Source organism: Marmota monax, unplaced genomic scaffold (genome assembly GCF_021218885.2).
Source record: "Marmota monax isolate L192 unplaced genomic scaffold, Marmota_monax_Labrador192_F-V1.1 WCK01_AAM20220418_F8-fsc00038, whole genome shotgun sequence".
Taxonomy (NCBI): Eukaryota; Metazoa; Chordata; class Mammalia; order Rodentia; family Sciuridae; genus Marmota; species Marmota monax.
In genome coordinates this window covers 9249242-9265016 of record NW_026692498.1, presented here as the reverse complement: position 1 = coordinate 9265016, position 15775 = coordinate 9249242, and the positions used below count along the sequence as shown (strand labels likewise).

General features: G+C 36.4%; 1 protein-coding gene across 2 annotated transcripts in view; it reads right to left on the bottom strand.

The window, feature by feature from the left end:
• Positions 1–14817, bottom strand: part of LOC124093175 (steroid transmembrane transporter SLC22A24-like) — a 43317-nt gene extending 28500 nt beyond the window's left edge. Inside the window, exons 1-6 of one of the 2 annotated variants that reach the window (XM_046445461.2) lie at positions 14801–14817; positions 13428–13965; positions 11789–11892; positions 5419–5573; positions 5151–5319; positions 3295–3418 (exon numbers count right to left, since the gene is read on the bottom strand). In XM_046445461.2, the coding sequence (XP_046301417.1) occupies positions 3295–3418; positions 5151–5319; positions 5419–5573; positions 11789–11892; positions 13428–13829 (954 nt within the window). In that variant the 5' untranslated portion in view covers positions 13830–13965; positions 14801–14817. Of the gene's footprint in view, positions 1–3294; positions 3419–5150; positions 5320–5418; positions 5574–11788; positions 11893–13427; positions 14092–14800 lie in introns of those variants that run through there. The other variant, XM_058579553.1, reaches the window with a different exon arrangement.
• Positions 14818–15775: the final 958 nt, after the last annotated feature.

Sequence of the window (15775 nt, the reverse complement as noted above, 5' to 3'; positions counted from 1 at the left end):
TGTTAGGCTGTTGGTGGAACTAAAAATTAGTACAACCATTATGGAAATCAGTATGGAGGTTCCTCAAAAGTCTAGGAATAGAAGCATCACGTGCCCCAGATATACCATTCCTTGGTATTTATCCTAAAGACTTACTCATCATACTACAGTGGTACATGCATACACATATTTATGTCAGCACAACTCACAATAACCAAACAATGGGACCAGCCTAGGTGTCCATCAACAGATGAATGGTTAAAAAATATTGTGTATATGCACAAGGGAGTATTAATCTATCATTAAGAATGAAATTGTGTCATTTGCAAGAAAGTGGATGGAACTAGAGAAGACTATGTTAGGTGAAATAAGTCAAACTCAGAGGTTAGGGTTGTGTGTTTTCCCTCCTATGTAGAAAGTAGAGAGGAAGAAGGAAAACAAAGGTGGAGATGTACCTCCTAAAAATCAAAGAGAGATTAGTAGATTAGAAAGGAGGGAGTAGGAGGCTAGGTAAACAGGAAATACTGGGGAATGATATTGACTAAATTATATTGTTATATTTTGTTCTCATATGAGCCTCACCATTATGTACAACTATAATGCACCAATAAAAACGTGGAAAAAAGAAAGGTAGCCCTCATTAATCCCCACCTCTTGATTTTCATAATTCTGTAATCCCCTCTTCTTGACTATGGATTGCAGATAGTGACTTGTTACCAGTAAACAGAATACACCAAAAGCAATGGATTACTACTTTCAAAGGTAGATAATGAAAAATTGTGACTTCTACCTTGCTAGATTCCCCTATCCAGCTCTACATTTAAATTAAATGCTATTATTTTGGTGAGACCAATATGACAGGGAATGAAGTCCTTATTCCAAGAGTCTGAGAGCAACTTAATCCTTCCCCAAATCATGTTACTGGTCTTGAAAGTGAAGCTTTCTTCCAGGGAGAGTTTAGGTGATATTACACCCCCAATAAATATCTTGACCACAAACTGTGAGAGACTGTTAACCACAGAACCCCGTTAATCACTGCCCATGTTGCTGTTTTAAGATACTATATTTTTAGGGACAATTTACTCCATAAAAACAGAGAACTCATTACATGTTGGTACTAGGAGCAAAATGCCACTGTAAAAAAATAGCTTAAATTTTTGGAATGGATGTAGAATTGGGCAGTGGGTTGAAATATTCTGATTTCTTGATAATGATAAAATCAAGGAGAGCAAGGTAAATTGAAGTAAAACTAAATAAAAAGAACTAGGATTTTTCAGCCTTTCCATTTGGCAACTGAAACTACCATTGAGGAATAGCTTTGGAACATTTTCGGGAAAACATGGCTGGAAATAAGTCTTAATTTACAGATAAGGTCCAGCATGTGAAAGAACAATATTTCTTAGTACTTAATTATAACTTTAGTTGACATTTATAAAGCACAATGTATGTTTTGTATACATGAACAAATTGGGTAATTAGCATATACATCACCTCCTGTACAAAGTCTCTCAAGATCTCAGGGGGATCAGATCTCAAACAAACAATAGAACTTCTAAGATAATTAGATGTGTTTTCTTTCAGCCATTTCAGGCACCCAAAGCTGAGAAGGGTTTATATCAAAGATATTTGTTAGATTGTTACAATTTTTTGTAAACCCCAATGAAGTTCATAGGAGCTCCACAATGTTTTTGAGAAATATTTGTCACAATAAACATTTCCAACTTGACTGAAGGGAACAGAAATAGTATCAAATGAGAAAGGCTCCCCAAAATGCTACACTGATAAGCTAACTTAAAACATCTTTTAGATGAAAATATGTTTATGCATTTTATGAGAGGGAAGAAATTCGGAAGTTGGAGCCAAGGGACAAGAGGTTGTGAGAGCCAAATTGCTTCAATTTTCCAAGCCTTTAAACCTACTCGCAGAATTTCTAAACTTTGCCTTTCTTGATTTCATAATTTCTATAGACTCTGTATCTCAAATCTCCTTTTTGAATGGGAATGTCTTCAGTAGTTATTCTAAACTTCTATCATCAGTATGTGTTTTGTCTCTTGAGTTCCATGGATTTACAAATACAGGTTCTATGATTAGAGAACAACACATAAGTAGTCTTATCCACATTTGGACCTCATTGAAGTGTTTTGGTTCTGGGGGTCAGGGTGTAGCTCAGTGTTAGAGTGCTCTTCTATCAAGAGTGAAGTCTTTAGTTCAAATGATGGCAATTAAAAAATATTCTGGACTTCAAGAACATGCTATAAAAATAAGACTTTTGGGGAAATTGAGAATGTGTCAATTTATTTAGTGAGTCAGAAGGATACAATAATTTTGTAGCCATAGAATCTATCCTTTGTGTTTTCCTTTATTAACAATTTCTAGTCTAGGGCATTTGCTCTCTTTCAGGGTTAATGTGGGGAAGTCTATTAGTTGTCCCTCCACCAAGCAGTTTGTGTAATGCCTGAAGTGCTTTTTAGCTTCCTTTTTATCAGTTAACCCCCAATACCTTTTGGTCCATTAAAGCTGTGTTCTCTCAAAAATTCTTTTCACGTGACTTGTCATATCACTCTTTTTGTAATTGTCTCTTAATTTTTGTCCCAAATTAAAATGTAAGTTCCTTAAAGGCAGAGAATCTGATTTATTTGCTTATTAATATATATTAACCTGCTGGCACACAGTAGATGCATAAGTATTTTTAAATGTGTTAATGAGAGTAATTTTTGAATAACCCACATCAGAATCTGGCTCCCATGAGGAGGGAACTTCAGGGAGAAAAAAAGAAAAAAAATATTTGTCCAAAGATTTTTCACAGAGGTGCAATTTTATTACTCTCTAGTGAGAACAATGTTAAATGTCAAAAGAAGTAGGAAAGGACTTTTATATATTTTACTGTCATGTTTATATTGTGTAGAAGAGTATGTGATTCATTTGTTGCACAATAAATATTTGTTGAATTGATAAATAAACAGATAGAATTAAAAAATAATTTTCATGCTATCTTTTTCATGGTCAATTACTCTTTGTCTTACTAGCTTTCTGATTTTCTTTAAAAGGGACCATGATTTATTTAAGTAGTGAGAAATGAATTAGGGTACAATTTGTGTACTTCCATGAATGAATTGCAACATCTATGTCCAAATACATGATATGTTTTTTCAAGATCCCCTCTCTACAATGAATCAATGAAGAACCAGGACGAGATGTAAGAGCTCATTCAGCATTCTCATTCAGACCCTTTAGTCACCCCCAGAGACCCAGGAACATAGCCCAGTGTGATTATGAGTTCATGTCATTTCATCCCAAGTCCCCCTTCCAGATCACCTCTATGGTCAGGGTCTCTTCAATATTCTTTTTTCCATTTATGTGTGCAACTCTTCTAAGTTCCTTTACACCCTTTTCTAGCTGATTTCTGACAATCAGCCACCGGAAGGACTCCACCAGCTTCCTGATTAAAGAAGACAAGAAAGATACAGTAAATATTCAACCATTTAATTTCCATAAACCTTGAGATTCATTTGCCTTTCCATTTATACATACTTTATTATTGTGGCAGTGTAATTTCTAACCAAATCCTCCTTTTCCACTGGACTTCTCTTTCACTAAGATGAGGGACATATCTGTCCATTAATGTGTGAAAATAATTATAGAGATCAGTAAACAAGGATCAAAAGGTATAAATCATCCATTTGCATTCCAATTTTTGATATATAATTTTGATATTTAATTCACATATCATAATGTTTTTGTAGGACCCAAGTCAGTGAACATCATACTCAATGGTGAAAGACTAAAAGATTTTTCTCAGAGACCAGAAATAAGGCAAGCATGCCCACTTTCACCACTTATTTTCAACATAGAACTAAAAATTATAGATGGATTAATTAGGCAAGAAAAAGAAATAAAAGGCATCCATATGTAAAAGGAGAAAGTAAAATTATCTGTTTGCAGATGATATGGTCTTCCATGTAAAAAATCCTGAAGATTCCAGAAAAAAAGATATTTTAGCTAATGAATAGAAAATGCAGCCAAATAGCATAATACAAAGTCAACATAGAAGGTCAGTTGTATTCATATACACTATTAATGAACAATGTGAAAAGATAATTACAATTGTTGGTTGGTCTTTAAATCACAGTGGCAAAAAAACTGAATAAAATAACATTTATCATTGGTAGGACTGCAAATGGTAAAATCACTTTGGAAAGCAGTTTGGAGATTTCTCAAAAGACTAGGAATGGGACCACCACATGACTCAGCTGTTCCAGACTTAGGAAATTTATGCCAAAACCCCCAAGTCAGTATACTCTAGTGATACATGAATTTCAATGTTTGTAGGAGTGCAATTCACAATAGCCAAGTTATAAAACCATTGTTAGTGTCCATCAACAGATGAACAGATAAAGAAAATATGGTATATACACACATAGAGTTTTATGCAGCCATAAAGAAGAATGAAATTATGTTATTTGCTGGTAAGTAAATGGAACTGAAAAGCATAATGCTAAGTGAAATAAGCCAGACTCAGAAAGCCAAAGACTGAATGTTTTCTTTCATAGGTGAAAGGTAAAGAGGGGAAAAAGGGAAAAATAAAAGGAGCTCATGAGAATAGAAGGGAGAACAGTATAGCAGAGTAAGATAGGCAAAGATGAGGGTTGCCAAGGAGAGATGCTGGGCATTGAAATCAACCAAAGTGTGCTATGTCCATGTATAAACAAATCACAATGAGCTCCATGTTTATATATGATCATACTGCACCAATTAAAAAAATAAACATGTAGAAGAGATACCATAAGGAAGACAATCAGAGGGAGTGAGAGGGTAGGCAAAAGGGAGGTAAGGGAAAATAAGACATAGGAAATTATATTATGTGCATTTATGAGTATGTCACAATGAACTCCACTATTATGTATTATTATACTGCACTCATAAAAGTATAATAAAATGTTTTATTTTTTGTATTACAATTATTTCATGACAATTTTCTGCCTATTATACAAAAATGGTGATGCATAGTGCCAACCACCATTCAAATTGCCATCCTATTTCCTCTCTTGCACCTTGGATGGCACAAGGGGTGTTAATAGGGACCAATATTGGAACCAAAAACATACCCAGTGACATAGCTCTTCTGTTATCACCTTGGCCTCTCTTGTAAATAACATGGAGATTGTTCATACCTGGAAGGCAAGAGGAGGACAAGCAAGGGTACAGACACAGCCAGATGTAGTGTGTGCCAGCTTCTAATGGCAAAAGCCAGTCCTCCAAGGAACATCTGCCCAATACTGTAGGAAGACATCATCAGGACTATTCCTACAGACTTCCTTTTGGATGTTGTCCATTCTGACACTGGAATAAAATATGTACATAATTGTCATTCCAGGCAAAGGGTAATTTCACAGTCAATTCAGGCATGGAGAAAATGAAAGTCTCAAATTATTGACTTACTGAGACAAAAAGCATTTATCAAAATAGTCATGACACTCAACCCAGCCCAGAAGCGTAATATGCAGTAAATGAGGAAGGTGGGGGCGAAGGCTGCCGCGGTGTCAACGATGCCCAGCTGGAGTAAGCACCACAGGTAGACCACCTTCCGCCCAAACCTAAGAAAGATCGGAACAGGTAAGCTTATTTCAGAACAAAAGTAATATGTGAAAAACAAGAAAAGATAAAATAACTTGAGAATTAGGGTAAAATGTTTAACAAGTAGGACATTGTACTGTGGTCTAGCGGAATCATAATACTACTCAACAACAAAATTCACAGATGTAAGCACCCCTGCTAATCTTAGAATGTTGCAAGAATGCACAGTAAAACACATGGTGGAGGACTTGGATGCCATGTGGAGCCATATCAAGAAGAGGAAATATGGGAGGTCATAAAAAATGTTTGTTTTAAAAATCGGGAAGTGTGTTTCAGAAGATGACCTGGCAACTGTTCCCTTTAGCACAGGAACTGATAGGAGGTACACAGAGGAGAGACAGAGAATAAGAATCGGAAGGACATCACACAAAAAGAACAGGGAGATATTTGTGTCATGGAGCTCCAGGGAAAGGTCTCATTCTGGAGTTAACGTGGACAAAGTTCCATGAGCTGATACAAAGTTTTCAGTAATGTTAATTTTTATGGTTTAGATGTGGTGTCTTCCAAAATCTCACATGTGAGACAATGCAAGAAGGTTTGGAAAAGAAATGACCTAATTATTCTAATCAGTGAGTTAATCCATGGTGGGATTAACTGAGTGCTAAATGGAGGCAGGTGGGGTGTGGCTGGAGAAAGTGGTTTATTTGAGTCACAGTTATGATGAATATAATTGCATCTGGTGACAGCAGTCTCTCTCTGCTTCCTGGTTACCGTGAGAGATGCTTCCCTCTGCCACACTCTCCCACCATCATATTCTGCCTTGCCTCCAGCTTCAAGGAATGGAGCTGTCTTTCTATGGACTAAGGACCTCTGAAACGGTGAGCTCTCAAATCAACTTTTCTTCCTCTACAGTTGTTCTGATTGGATCCTTTACTCACAACAGTGAAAAAGCTGACTAGGACATTAATACCTGGACAAACTTTTACTTTTGAACATTTTCCCTATAACCTTTGTTACTTAGCAATCTAAGTCATTAAAAGTCTTATGAACTATGTTACCTTCTGTTACAAAATGTAGGTTCTTGCCACATACATTGTGTTACTAAACTTGAATAAGAGAATTCAAGATAGAACTGTCTTTTTTCAAGCCATGATTGAGGATGAAACAATCACTGGAAAATTGAGAAATGAAACATAATCAGTAAAATATTAATAACAACTAAATTCTTCTGGTAATGGTTACCAGAGCTTGAGTGGAAGGGATGAACAGGTAGAGGACAGGATATTTTAAAAGAGATACTCTGTTCGTGGCTACATGGCTTTATACTTTTGCCAAAACTCCTAAAACCATGTAACACCAAGATTGTGTCCTGTTGTAAACCATGGGCTTTAGTCAATACCATATAAATATTGGTCTATCACATATAATAAACTCATTACACTAATGTAAGATGTTAATAATATGTGAGGTTGTTTGTGGGAGAGGGTATTGGGAACTCTCTGTACTTTGGACACAATATTTCTGTAAACCTAAAACTGATGCAAAATTTTAAAGCTCATTGCCAGACATGGTGGTGAATCAGGAGGCTGAGGCAGAATCAGAAGTTAAAGGTCACCCTCACCTGAGGAAAACCCTGTTTCAATAGATAGGTGTGGTTTTAGGGATGCTGTGGGAATCAAAGAAACCAACACTGGAAAATAGAATAGATAAAAGTGTTGGGAGCTTATCATGGGGAGCTCTGGGTTATTTTGAAACAAAAGACTACATACATGAAAATATAAGTAGACCTAAAACAACTTAGTGGTGAATGATAAAAAGTAATAAAGAGATTAGACAAAAAGATACATCTTATATAGATTTGAAATCTATCATACTAAAAAACATCACATATTTCATAACATGTAGAAAGAGAAATAGTAAACACATAGGACATTTCTCTGCCATGACAGATGGGAATGGAGATTAATGGGAATTCATGGACATGAATGGGAATACACAAGGAAAAGAGTCTTTTCCCAAACCAATAAGAACATTGTAGATGAGAAGAATGACATTATCCTTGAGCACAAGGAAGAAGGGTATAGATGGATACTGAATTGTACATAATAAATAAATTTGTGTGCATTTGAAATCTGAAGAAGAAAGACGTCAGGACTGAAAAACTTGCCTGATCACGTGAGGCAACACACCTGTTCAGTTACAGTGATGTAGAATGGTGCACATGGTGAGTTATTGCTTTAGGCAGGTTTAAACTATTTTGTATCACTGTGCTTATTGGTATTTTTTCCTATCCTCACTCCTCTACCTATACAAATATTTGTATGATAGCAAATTTCAAGATATTCACAGCCTTGAACTTTTCTATGGCCCAAATGTACGTGTACAACTAGATACCTGAATCTCCATATATATGTCCATTTTGGTTTAGATGTGAACAGATGTGAGCTGTTCCCAAAAAGTTGATGTGTGTGAGACAATCCAAGAAAGTTCTGAGGTGAAATGATTGGCATATGGGAGTATTAACCAATTGGTGCATAAATCCAGTTGAATGGACTAACTGTGTGGTAACTATAGTTGAGTAGCATGTGGCTAGAAGAGGAAGGTCACTGGTGGTATGCCTTTGGAGTTTATATTTTGTCTTGGTAAGGAGAATTCTCTCTCTCTCTCTCTCTCTCTCTCTCTCTCTCTCTCTCTCTCTCTCTCTCTCTCTCCCACCCCCCTTTTGTGCCATGTTCCTGGCTAATACTTTCCTCCACTATATTCTTCAACCATGATACTTCAAGGAATGGAGTCAGCCACCTATGGACTGAGACCTCTGAAACTGTGAGCCCCAAGATAAACATCTGTCCTCTAAATTTGCTTTTTTGGCTCTTTTAGTCACAGCACCAAAAAAAAGCTGACTGAAACAATGCCAAATATCTCCCACTCAGCAAGTCCAACACAGATTTCTTGATTTTCTCCACCAACATTTCTCCACTTCTTCTCTAGTTCTCTTCCTTCTTCTATAGTGGCATTAATTCTAGTAACTAGTCATTTTTTAAGGCCAGAAGCTTATATCCTCTTTGATTCTTCCATTTCTCTCACTAGTAGTTCTATAATAGTGGAAAATAATCTTAATCTCCAGAAGGTCTTGATGCCTCTACATTCCCCAAATCCAACTCCTTCTTTCTATCTCCAAGATATCTACTTACTTCAGACTCCTATCATCTCTCCTCTGGGCTACTTCAGTAGACAGTTGATCCTTGCTACCACTCAGTGGAGAAATAAGACATTTAAAAGGCAAAGTTATAAAATTCCCATTTGTGGGGATAAGTGCATGGAGTACTGCATACATGGCATACATTAAGGGCATCTGAGTGGCAGGCCACTCCCCTCATGCCAGGCGTGTGAGTGGCAGACTGCTTACCCTGTAAGCACAGATCTGGGTGTGAGGCCATGGGTGTGAGGCCTGTGCTTGCTCCATGGCCCACTCCTCAATTGGTTGCTGCAAGGACAGTTATCAGAAATTGCATTGGTATCTACCTGTAATCTGCTTAGCTATTGCCCTAGTATAAATACGTGGTAACTGTGCAATAAAATCAGACCTGCTTCCTGCTTGGCCTCCGGAGAACTTGTTTAGGGACTCCACAGCCACACACTCCTCTACCCAGTTTTCTGGACCTCCTTGCTGGACAAGAGAGAGCCCATACACCCATTCAATAAAAAGTCTGGGAATTGCAACAAGAATAACATGGGTAGAAGTACCACTAAATAGGGAATCAGGGAAGAGACGTTTCAGAAGGTAAGATTTGATTCTGAGTACCTAGAAGTTGGGCTGACAAGTGCACAGGGAAAAGCATTATAGGCAGAAGGAATAGAAAATGTAAATGCCATGTGGTAGAATCTAGATAGATGTTCTGAAGACTAGCAGAGAATGGAGAAGCGGGTAGACAAGATGAGGAAGGGAGGCTGGGGCCATATGATAGAATGGCAAGACTTGATAAGAAACTCAAAGTTTTATTCTATGTATGACAGAATATCACTGGCTATTTCCTGGGTAAGAAAGGCAGAAAATTTTCAAGCTTGAGAAGACACAGGTCAACATAATGTGTGGATAAAATGTGTGTTATTAATGCAAATCAAATGTTAGCTTCAAATGTGAGCTACACATACTCTAAAGTGTTCTAAGAAACTGGGTGGTTATTTGTCAGAAATGCAGAGGTCCCTTCATTTGATAGGGGGTTGAACTCCATAACTTCTGGTACTAGAAGCAGTGGGAGGTGATTGGGTGTAGAAGGAAGTTGAAAAATTGGCACCAAAGCACAAATGGATGGCAGTAATAAATTCTAATGTTCTAGAGCAAAACTGGGCAACTATAATTCACAATAACCCATAGTATATTTTATGAGTCACTAGAAGAGAGGAGCTTGAAAGCTCCAAACCAAAATAATGATAAGGAGAAGGAAATTTTCATTATCTGGATTTTATTGTTATATAAGGTATACATAAAATGAAATATCACATAGTACTTCATAGTACAATTATTATGTGTATATAAACATTTTTTTAAATGTTTAAGGTGATGGAAATATTAACCATATTGTTGTGATAATTACACACTGTTTGTATGTATTTAATGTATATAAATACACCAAATTAATGTACTCCATATATTTGTGAATTAAAATAATTAATAAAGTAAATTTATTTACTGCCTTCCATCATTTACTACTTTAGATTGGAAAGGGCCATCTTACAAATCTCTGTCATCAGTATTGAAGTTAATCCTTTTACAACTTGTCTCCTGGCTGCTACTATTGCCTTCTATCAAATTATACTTCTAATTCAATAGTCACATCCCTACCATTGTTACATCCCTTATTAAGCATTTCATTGAGGTTTCCATTACACGTAAAAGTGAAGATATCAAATGTTTACAAGTTTAATTATTTTCACAAAACCATTGTATTTAACCAATCCTAAACCAATATAACATCAGTCTCATGAAGTTGTTCTTGGACATTCTCCTGGACACCATTCTCACCAAAGATATCTAAGATCATGAACTTTAACACCATATATTATTCTGTATGCTTTGGTCTTCATGGAACTTGAAATCATGTATTATATAGTCCTGGGTTATGTAATATTGCCCCTGTTATTACATGTGGCATTAGTTTCTTTTTTCTTGTGGCTCAATAGAAATTTATATAAATATAATACATTTTATTCTACTGTTTATGGTTAGTAACCTGAATCTATGCTCAAAGGTCCCACTGGAGGAAAATTAAAAAGCACAGTGGAGTTTAGAAGGTTTTGAGCCTTTACTTATTCATATATTTCTTTTAAATGTTTTGTTAATTCATTCTCCAATACAAATTGGTAGTACAGAGACCTGAAAACCAGGGGGAAATGAACTCTCTGATCTAGAAAGCCATAGAGGCACCAATTATCTGTTGTATGTTCACAATTTTGAACTGAGAATACTAGGTAGCTCTAAGAATCAGCACTCCAATCAATGTTCTTGTGGGAGACATGTGTGAATGACAGCCATGTTTGACTGCCTTCTGTAGCTCTGCCAGGGTGCTAGAAGCCACAAACTTCTCACCTCTTAAGTTTCATCCTCCTAACTTCTTAATAATTAACTTTTCTGGCTACAAATGTTACCTATTAAAGTCATTTCACAAGGACCAGTATCCCGGTTACAGATCCAGTGACTTACCATCCCATCAGGGCCACAGTGCTACTCAATCCTCAGATTTAGATTTTATAATGATGATTACATATGTATGTGTGCCTACACTGCATGTGTGAAATGATGACCAGTATTAAAGTATCTATGCTCATTTATCTTACAGGGTCTAGGTGGTTCAGAATATTGCCAAGACTAGGAACATACTTTTAAACATGCAAGTGCCTTCTCCCTGAACTCTACTTTCTTTCCCTTTGTTGAACTGTTACTCATACACCTCACATTCTGGATTTACTCTGCAAATTGCTCCCTGAAACTAATATGATTAACATACCCTTTTCTGTCCTCCTTAATGCAGAAAAAAATTAATTTTTCACAACAAGTTTTAACTTCCAGTGTATGTATTAAGCGCTAATACTTAGTTTGCTAGAGTCAGAAAGTGAGTCCAGTACACAGTTCAGTGCAAAGCACAGAGAGCTCATCAGATTTCTTAAATAAAGAAATAAGTATTTATTGAATACTTAATTTTACCAAGAGTCTAAAAGAAAGAGAAGTGTCACTCACCTGTCTGAAAGAAGGCTATATATCAGACTTCCCAACAGTGACCCAGTCATAAACAGAGTTTGAACCACTGATTTTAATGACTGGGATTCACAAACCAGGTCCCACTGGAGGAAAATAAAAAAGCACAGTGGAGTTTTAGAAGGTTTTGAGCCTTTAAAATCTTTGCAGTCAGTGAAAACAGAGTGCAAACTCCCGCATATGATCTCTGCTTTGTGGATCCTGCCCCGATCTCCAGCTTCACCTACAGTCTCTCTCCCCTGGTCGCCCTTCCTCCACTTTTTTCAGCCTTTCAAGTGCACTTGCCTCTCTCTTGCCTCATATCCTCCCAATATTCTGCACCTTTTTTCTGCATGACTTTATTAATTTTTAGTTTCAGGCCACCAACTCTCTTTATTTTATCAACTTATACACATTCTTTTTTATGCAAATGCTTTATTCTCTACTTGGAGTTCAGAGACATCTGATTACTCTAAGTACTTTTTAGTTCCATTATTTTTTATTAGTTGTTCAAAACATTACAAAGCTCTTGACATATCATATTTCATACATTTGATTCGCACGGATTATGAACTCCCATTTTTACCCCGTATACAAATTGCAGATTCACATCTGTTACACATCCACTTTTTTACATACTGCCATACTAGTGTATGTTGTATTCTGCTGCCTTTCCTATCCTCTACTATCCCCCCTCCCCACCCTTCCCCTGCCATCTTCTTTCTCTACCCCATCTACTGTAATTCATTTCTCTCTCTTGTTTTTTTCCCCTTTTCCCCTCAATTCCTCTTATGTGTAATTTTGTATAACAAAGAGGGTCTCCTTCCTTTACATGCACAGTAGAGTTTTAGAAGGTTTTGAGCCTTTAAAATATTTGCATTCAGTGAAAACAGAGTGCCAACTCCCACATATGATCTCTGCTTTGTGGATCCTGCCCCAATCTCCAGCTTCACCTACAGTCTCTCTCCCCTGGTCGCCCTTTCTCCACTTATTTTAGCCCTTCAAGTGCACTTGCCTCTCTCTTGCCTCATAACCATCCAATATTCTGCACCTTTTTTCTGCATGACTTTATTCATTTTTACCTTCAAGTCACCAAATCTCTTTATTCCATTAACTTATACACATTCTTTAGCTACTACAATTAAAATATATAAAAGCACAATTACCAAAAATTTTTAAAACCCTAACATTTTTCCTCATCATGTAAGTGACTTAGAGTCCTGACTTTGACTTTTCTTAGCAGTCCATACTTCAAATATTACAATATCTCTCATCCTTGGCCACACATTGAATCACTAAAAGAACATCAAAAATGCTAGTTTTTGGATCCTATGCCCAGAGATTCTGATTTATTTGCTCTCAGGGTCAGTTTTTCAGCACTGAGAATAACTGACTTAGTATAACATTTGAATACTTTTAAAATTATAGATCTTTTTCACTAGATTAAATGATAATTATAGGTATATGTTTTGTTTGTTCAATTCATTCACTCCAATACTATACATTCTCCACAGCATCGAAGTGTAAGTAGATAAGCAATTGCTACCTGCAGAAGGACTAAATGTATAAAGCAAGCTTTTTCTTGGTATTACCTCCAAACTCTTTGATCATACAAACAGTATATTTAGATGAGGCACCTTACCTCAGTTATGATGGTGGAGGTGAAGTAGCTTCTGTCATACACCCAACCATCCACACAGGGTTCTGTGTCTGGCTCAGTTGTGTTGACGACAGTTTCATTCAGGTGAAGAAGATGCCACTGGGGATGGATGAAGCGACGACACTTCATTGGTTTCAGGTTCGAGTCCAGGGGAATGGAGATCCTCAGGAGGGCATCTTGGCTGAGGATCCCGGTGTCATTACCAGAGACAGTGTCATTGTCCAGAATCTGGACCCAGCAGCGATGATCAGGAATTGCTGCAGTGAAGTTCTCCAGTACAATATGTGGGTATGTTAGGAGGTTGATGACACAAAAGAGAACTAACTGAAAGATTTGGAATCTCCCCAGGCCTCCAGCTTGATCCAGGAGCTCATCAAAGGACATTGAGGCTGAACAGGGGATCACCTAAAGGAATCACTTTATGGAGGTAAATTCAGAAGGAGAAAATGCTTCCTTTCAACAAGACCTGTAATGTGTTGATCCTCATTCAACTTTCTCCTTGATGGGCTGTGACTCACTGCTGCAGAATAATGGGTTTAGACAGGCAGATAGTTTCAATAAAGCTACAGAAATATTTGGCAAAGAGACTTCTACTTGCTGACAACTGAACGCGGCTTAAAAGATTACTCTGTGAATGATTCTGATCTTTGAGCTTTCTGAGAAGTCAACAGTGGACTTTCAGTGGGTATAATCTCCATATGACCCTAAATATACCTTTCAATGATCTGTCCTTTTTAGAAAAGGAATGTTGGAATCTCAAAAGTAAAAGGCTTTCTGATATTACTGTGTAAAGAACAGAGCATGGTTTTCTTAGTTAGGACTGAATTTTCACTAGAAGTTAGTGATAAATATTCTTGGTTAAAATAAAGGAAAGAGGGATATTGAATGCAAATGCTGACTGTTGGTAACTGAAATTCTGTTTCAGTTTAAATAGTGACAGTGATTTTAAAGTTTTTGAAATATGGAAACAAGTATAAGGGACAGGGAGGAAGGAAACAGAACTTTTATGCCACAGTTTATTTTATCAGATTTGTTAATTTATTCAAATAGCATTTTGGCCTTTTATATCAATATATTTGTGTACTTAATTACAAATTTGGAGATAGTATATGAGTTTGCTGTTATAAGGTCTTATGTTCCAGTTAGTGAGAGAGAGACACATAAACAATTTCACAGAAAATGTTTAATTATTCCTTGGTAGAATGGGACAGGAGAGTCATCTCTCTAGAAGTAAAACTTTGAACTTGTGAAGAAGAATTCCTGAGACAATAAATGATTAAAAGGACAGCTTATGAACAAGAAAGTACATAATTATAAGTACCTAATTATATAAAAAAGGTTTGACATAACTGTACCTGCAGGATATTCCAAAGGTGAAGAACATGCAGGATAATAATGGAAGGAGTTGGACTGGTTGAACAAAACCAAAACAAGCAACCAAACAGAAAATCTGGAATTATTTATGCAAACTAGAGGGTTTTATTCTTTAACTTTAAATCCATCACCTGTGCAACATCTTAAAATGCAGATTTCTGTCCAGTATGCACAAATTCTTTCAGGAAATGACTTTTTGATAATTTAAGTGAAATGTTTTTAGGTCATACATAAAAGCATTAAAAATGTACATATTTTGTGTACCCTTTTATGTTTTGACACATTATACATTGTATAGTATTGGAATATGGCCAAACATCTGTTTCCTTAAACATTTATCATTTATTTTATTTAAAATATTTTTAGTTGTGATGGACACAATACTTTTTGTTTATGTAGGTTTTTTTAATGTGGTGCTGGGGATCAACTCCAGTGCCTCACACTTGCTAGGCATGTGCTCTATCACTAAGGCAGAGCTCCAGCCCTTATCATTTCTTTCATGGTGAAAATTATTATTATAACTTTTAAAAATGTACAGGACATTATTGTGAGCTATAGTCTCCTCACTGTACAATAGCACACTGATATTTAATGCTCCCATCCAATTGTCATTTTGTACACATTGATCAAACTTTTGCCATCTGTCCACAATAGTCTCCCAAACCTTTGGCAATACCATTGTACTCTCGATTTTTAAGATTCTACACTTTTATGATATGCAATACTTGAGCCTGTTTTATTTCACTTAACATATAGACCTCCAGATCCATCCATGTTGTTGCAAATGACAGGATTTTGTTTCTGTTTTTTCATTCCACTAGCTTCTGGGCTCTTGCATTTAAAAAGTTCAAATATTTTTTATCAGTGCCTTATACTTATACATTGTAGTGGAGTTTATTGTGACATATTCATACATGCATGAAATGTAATTTGCTTCATTTCAATCCCCATTACTC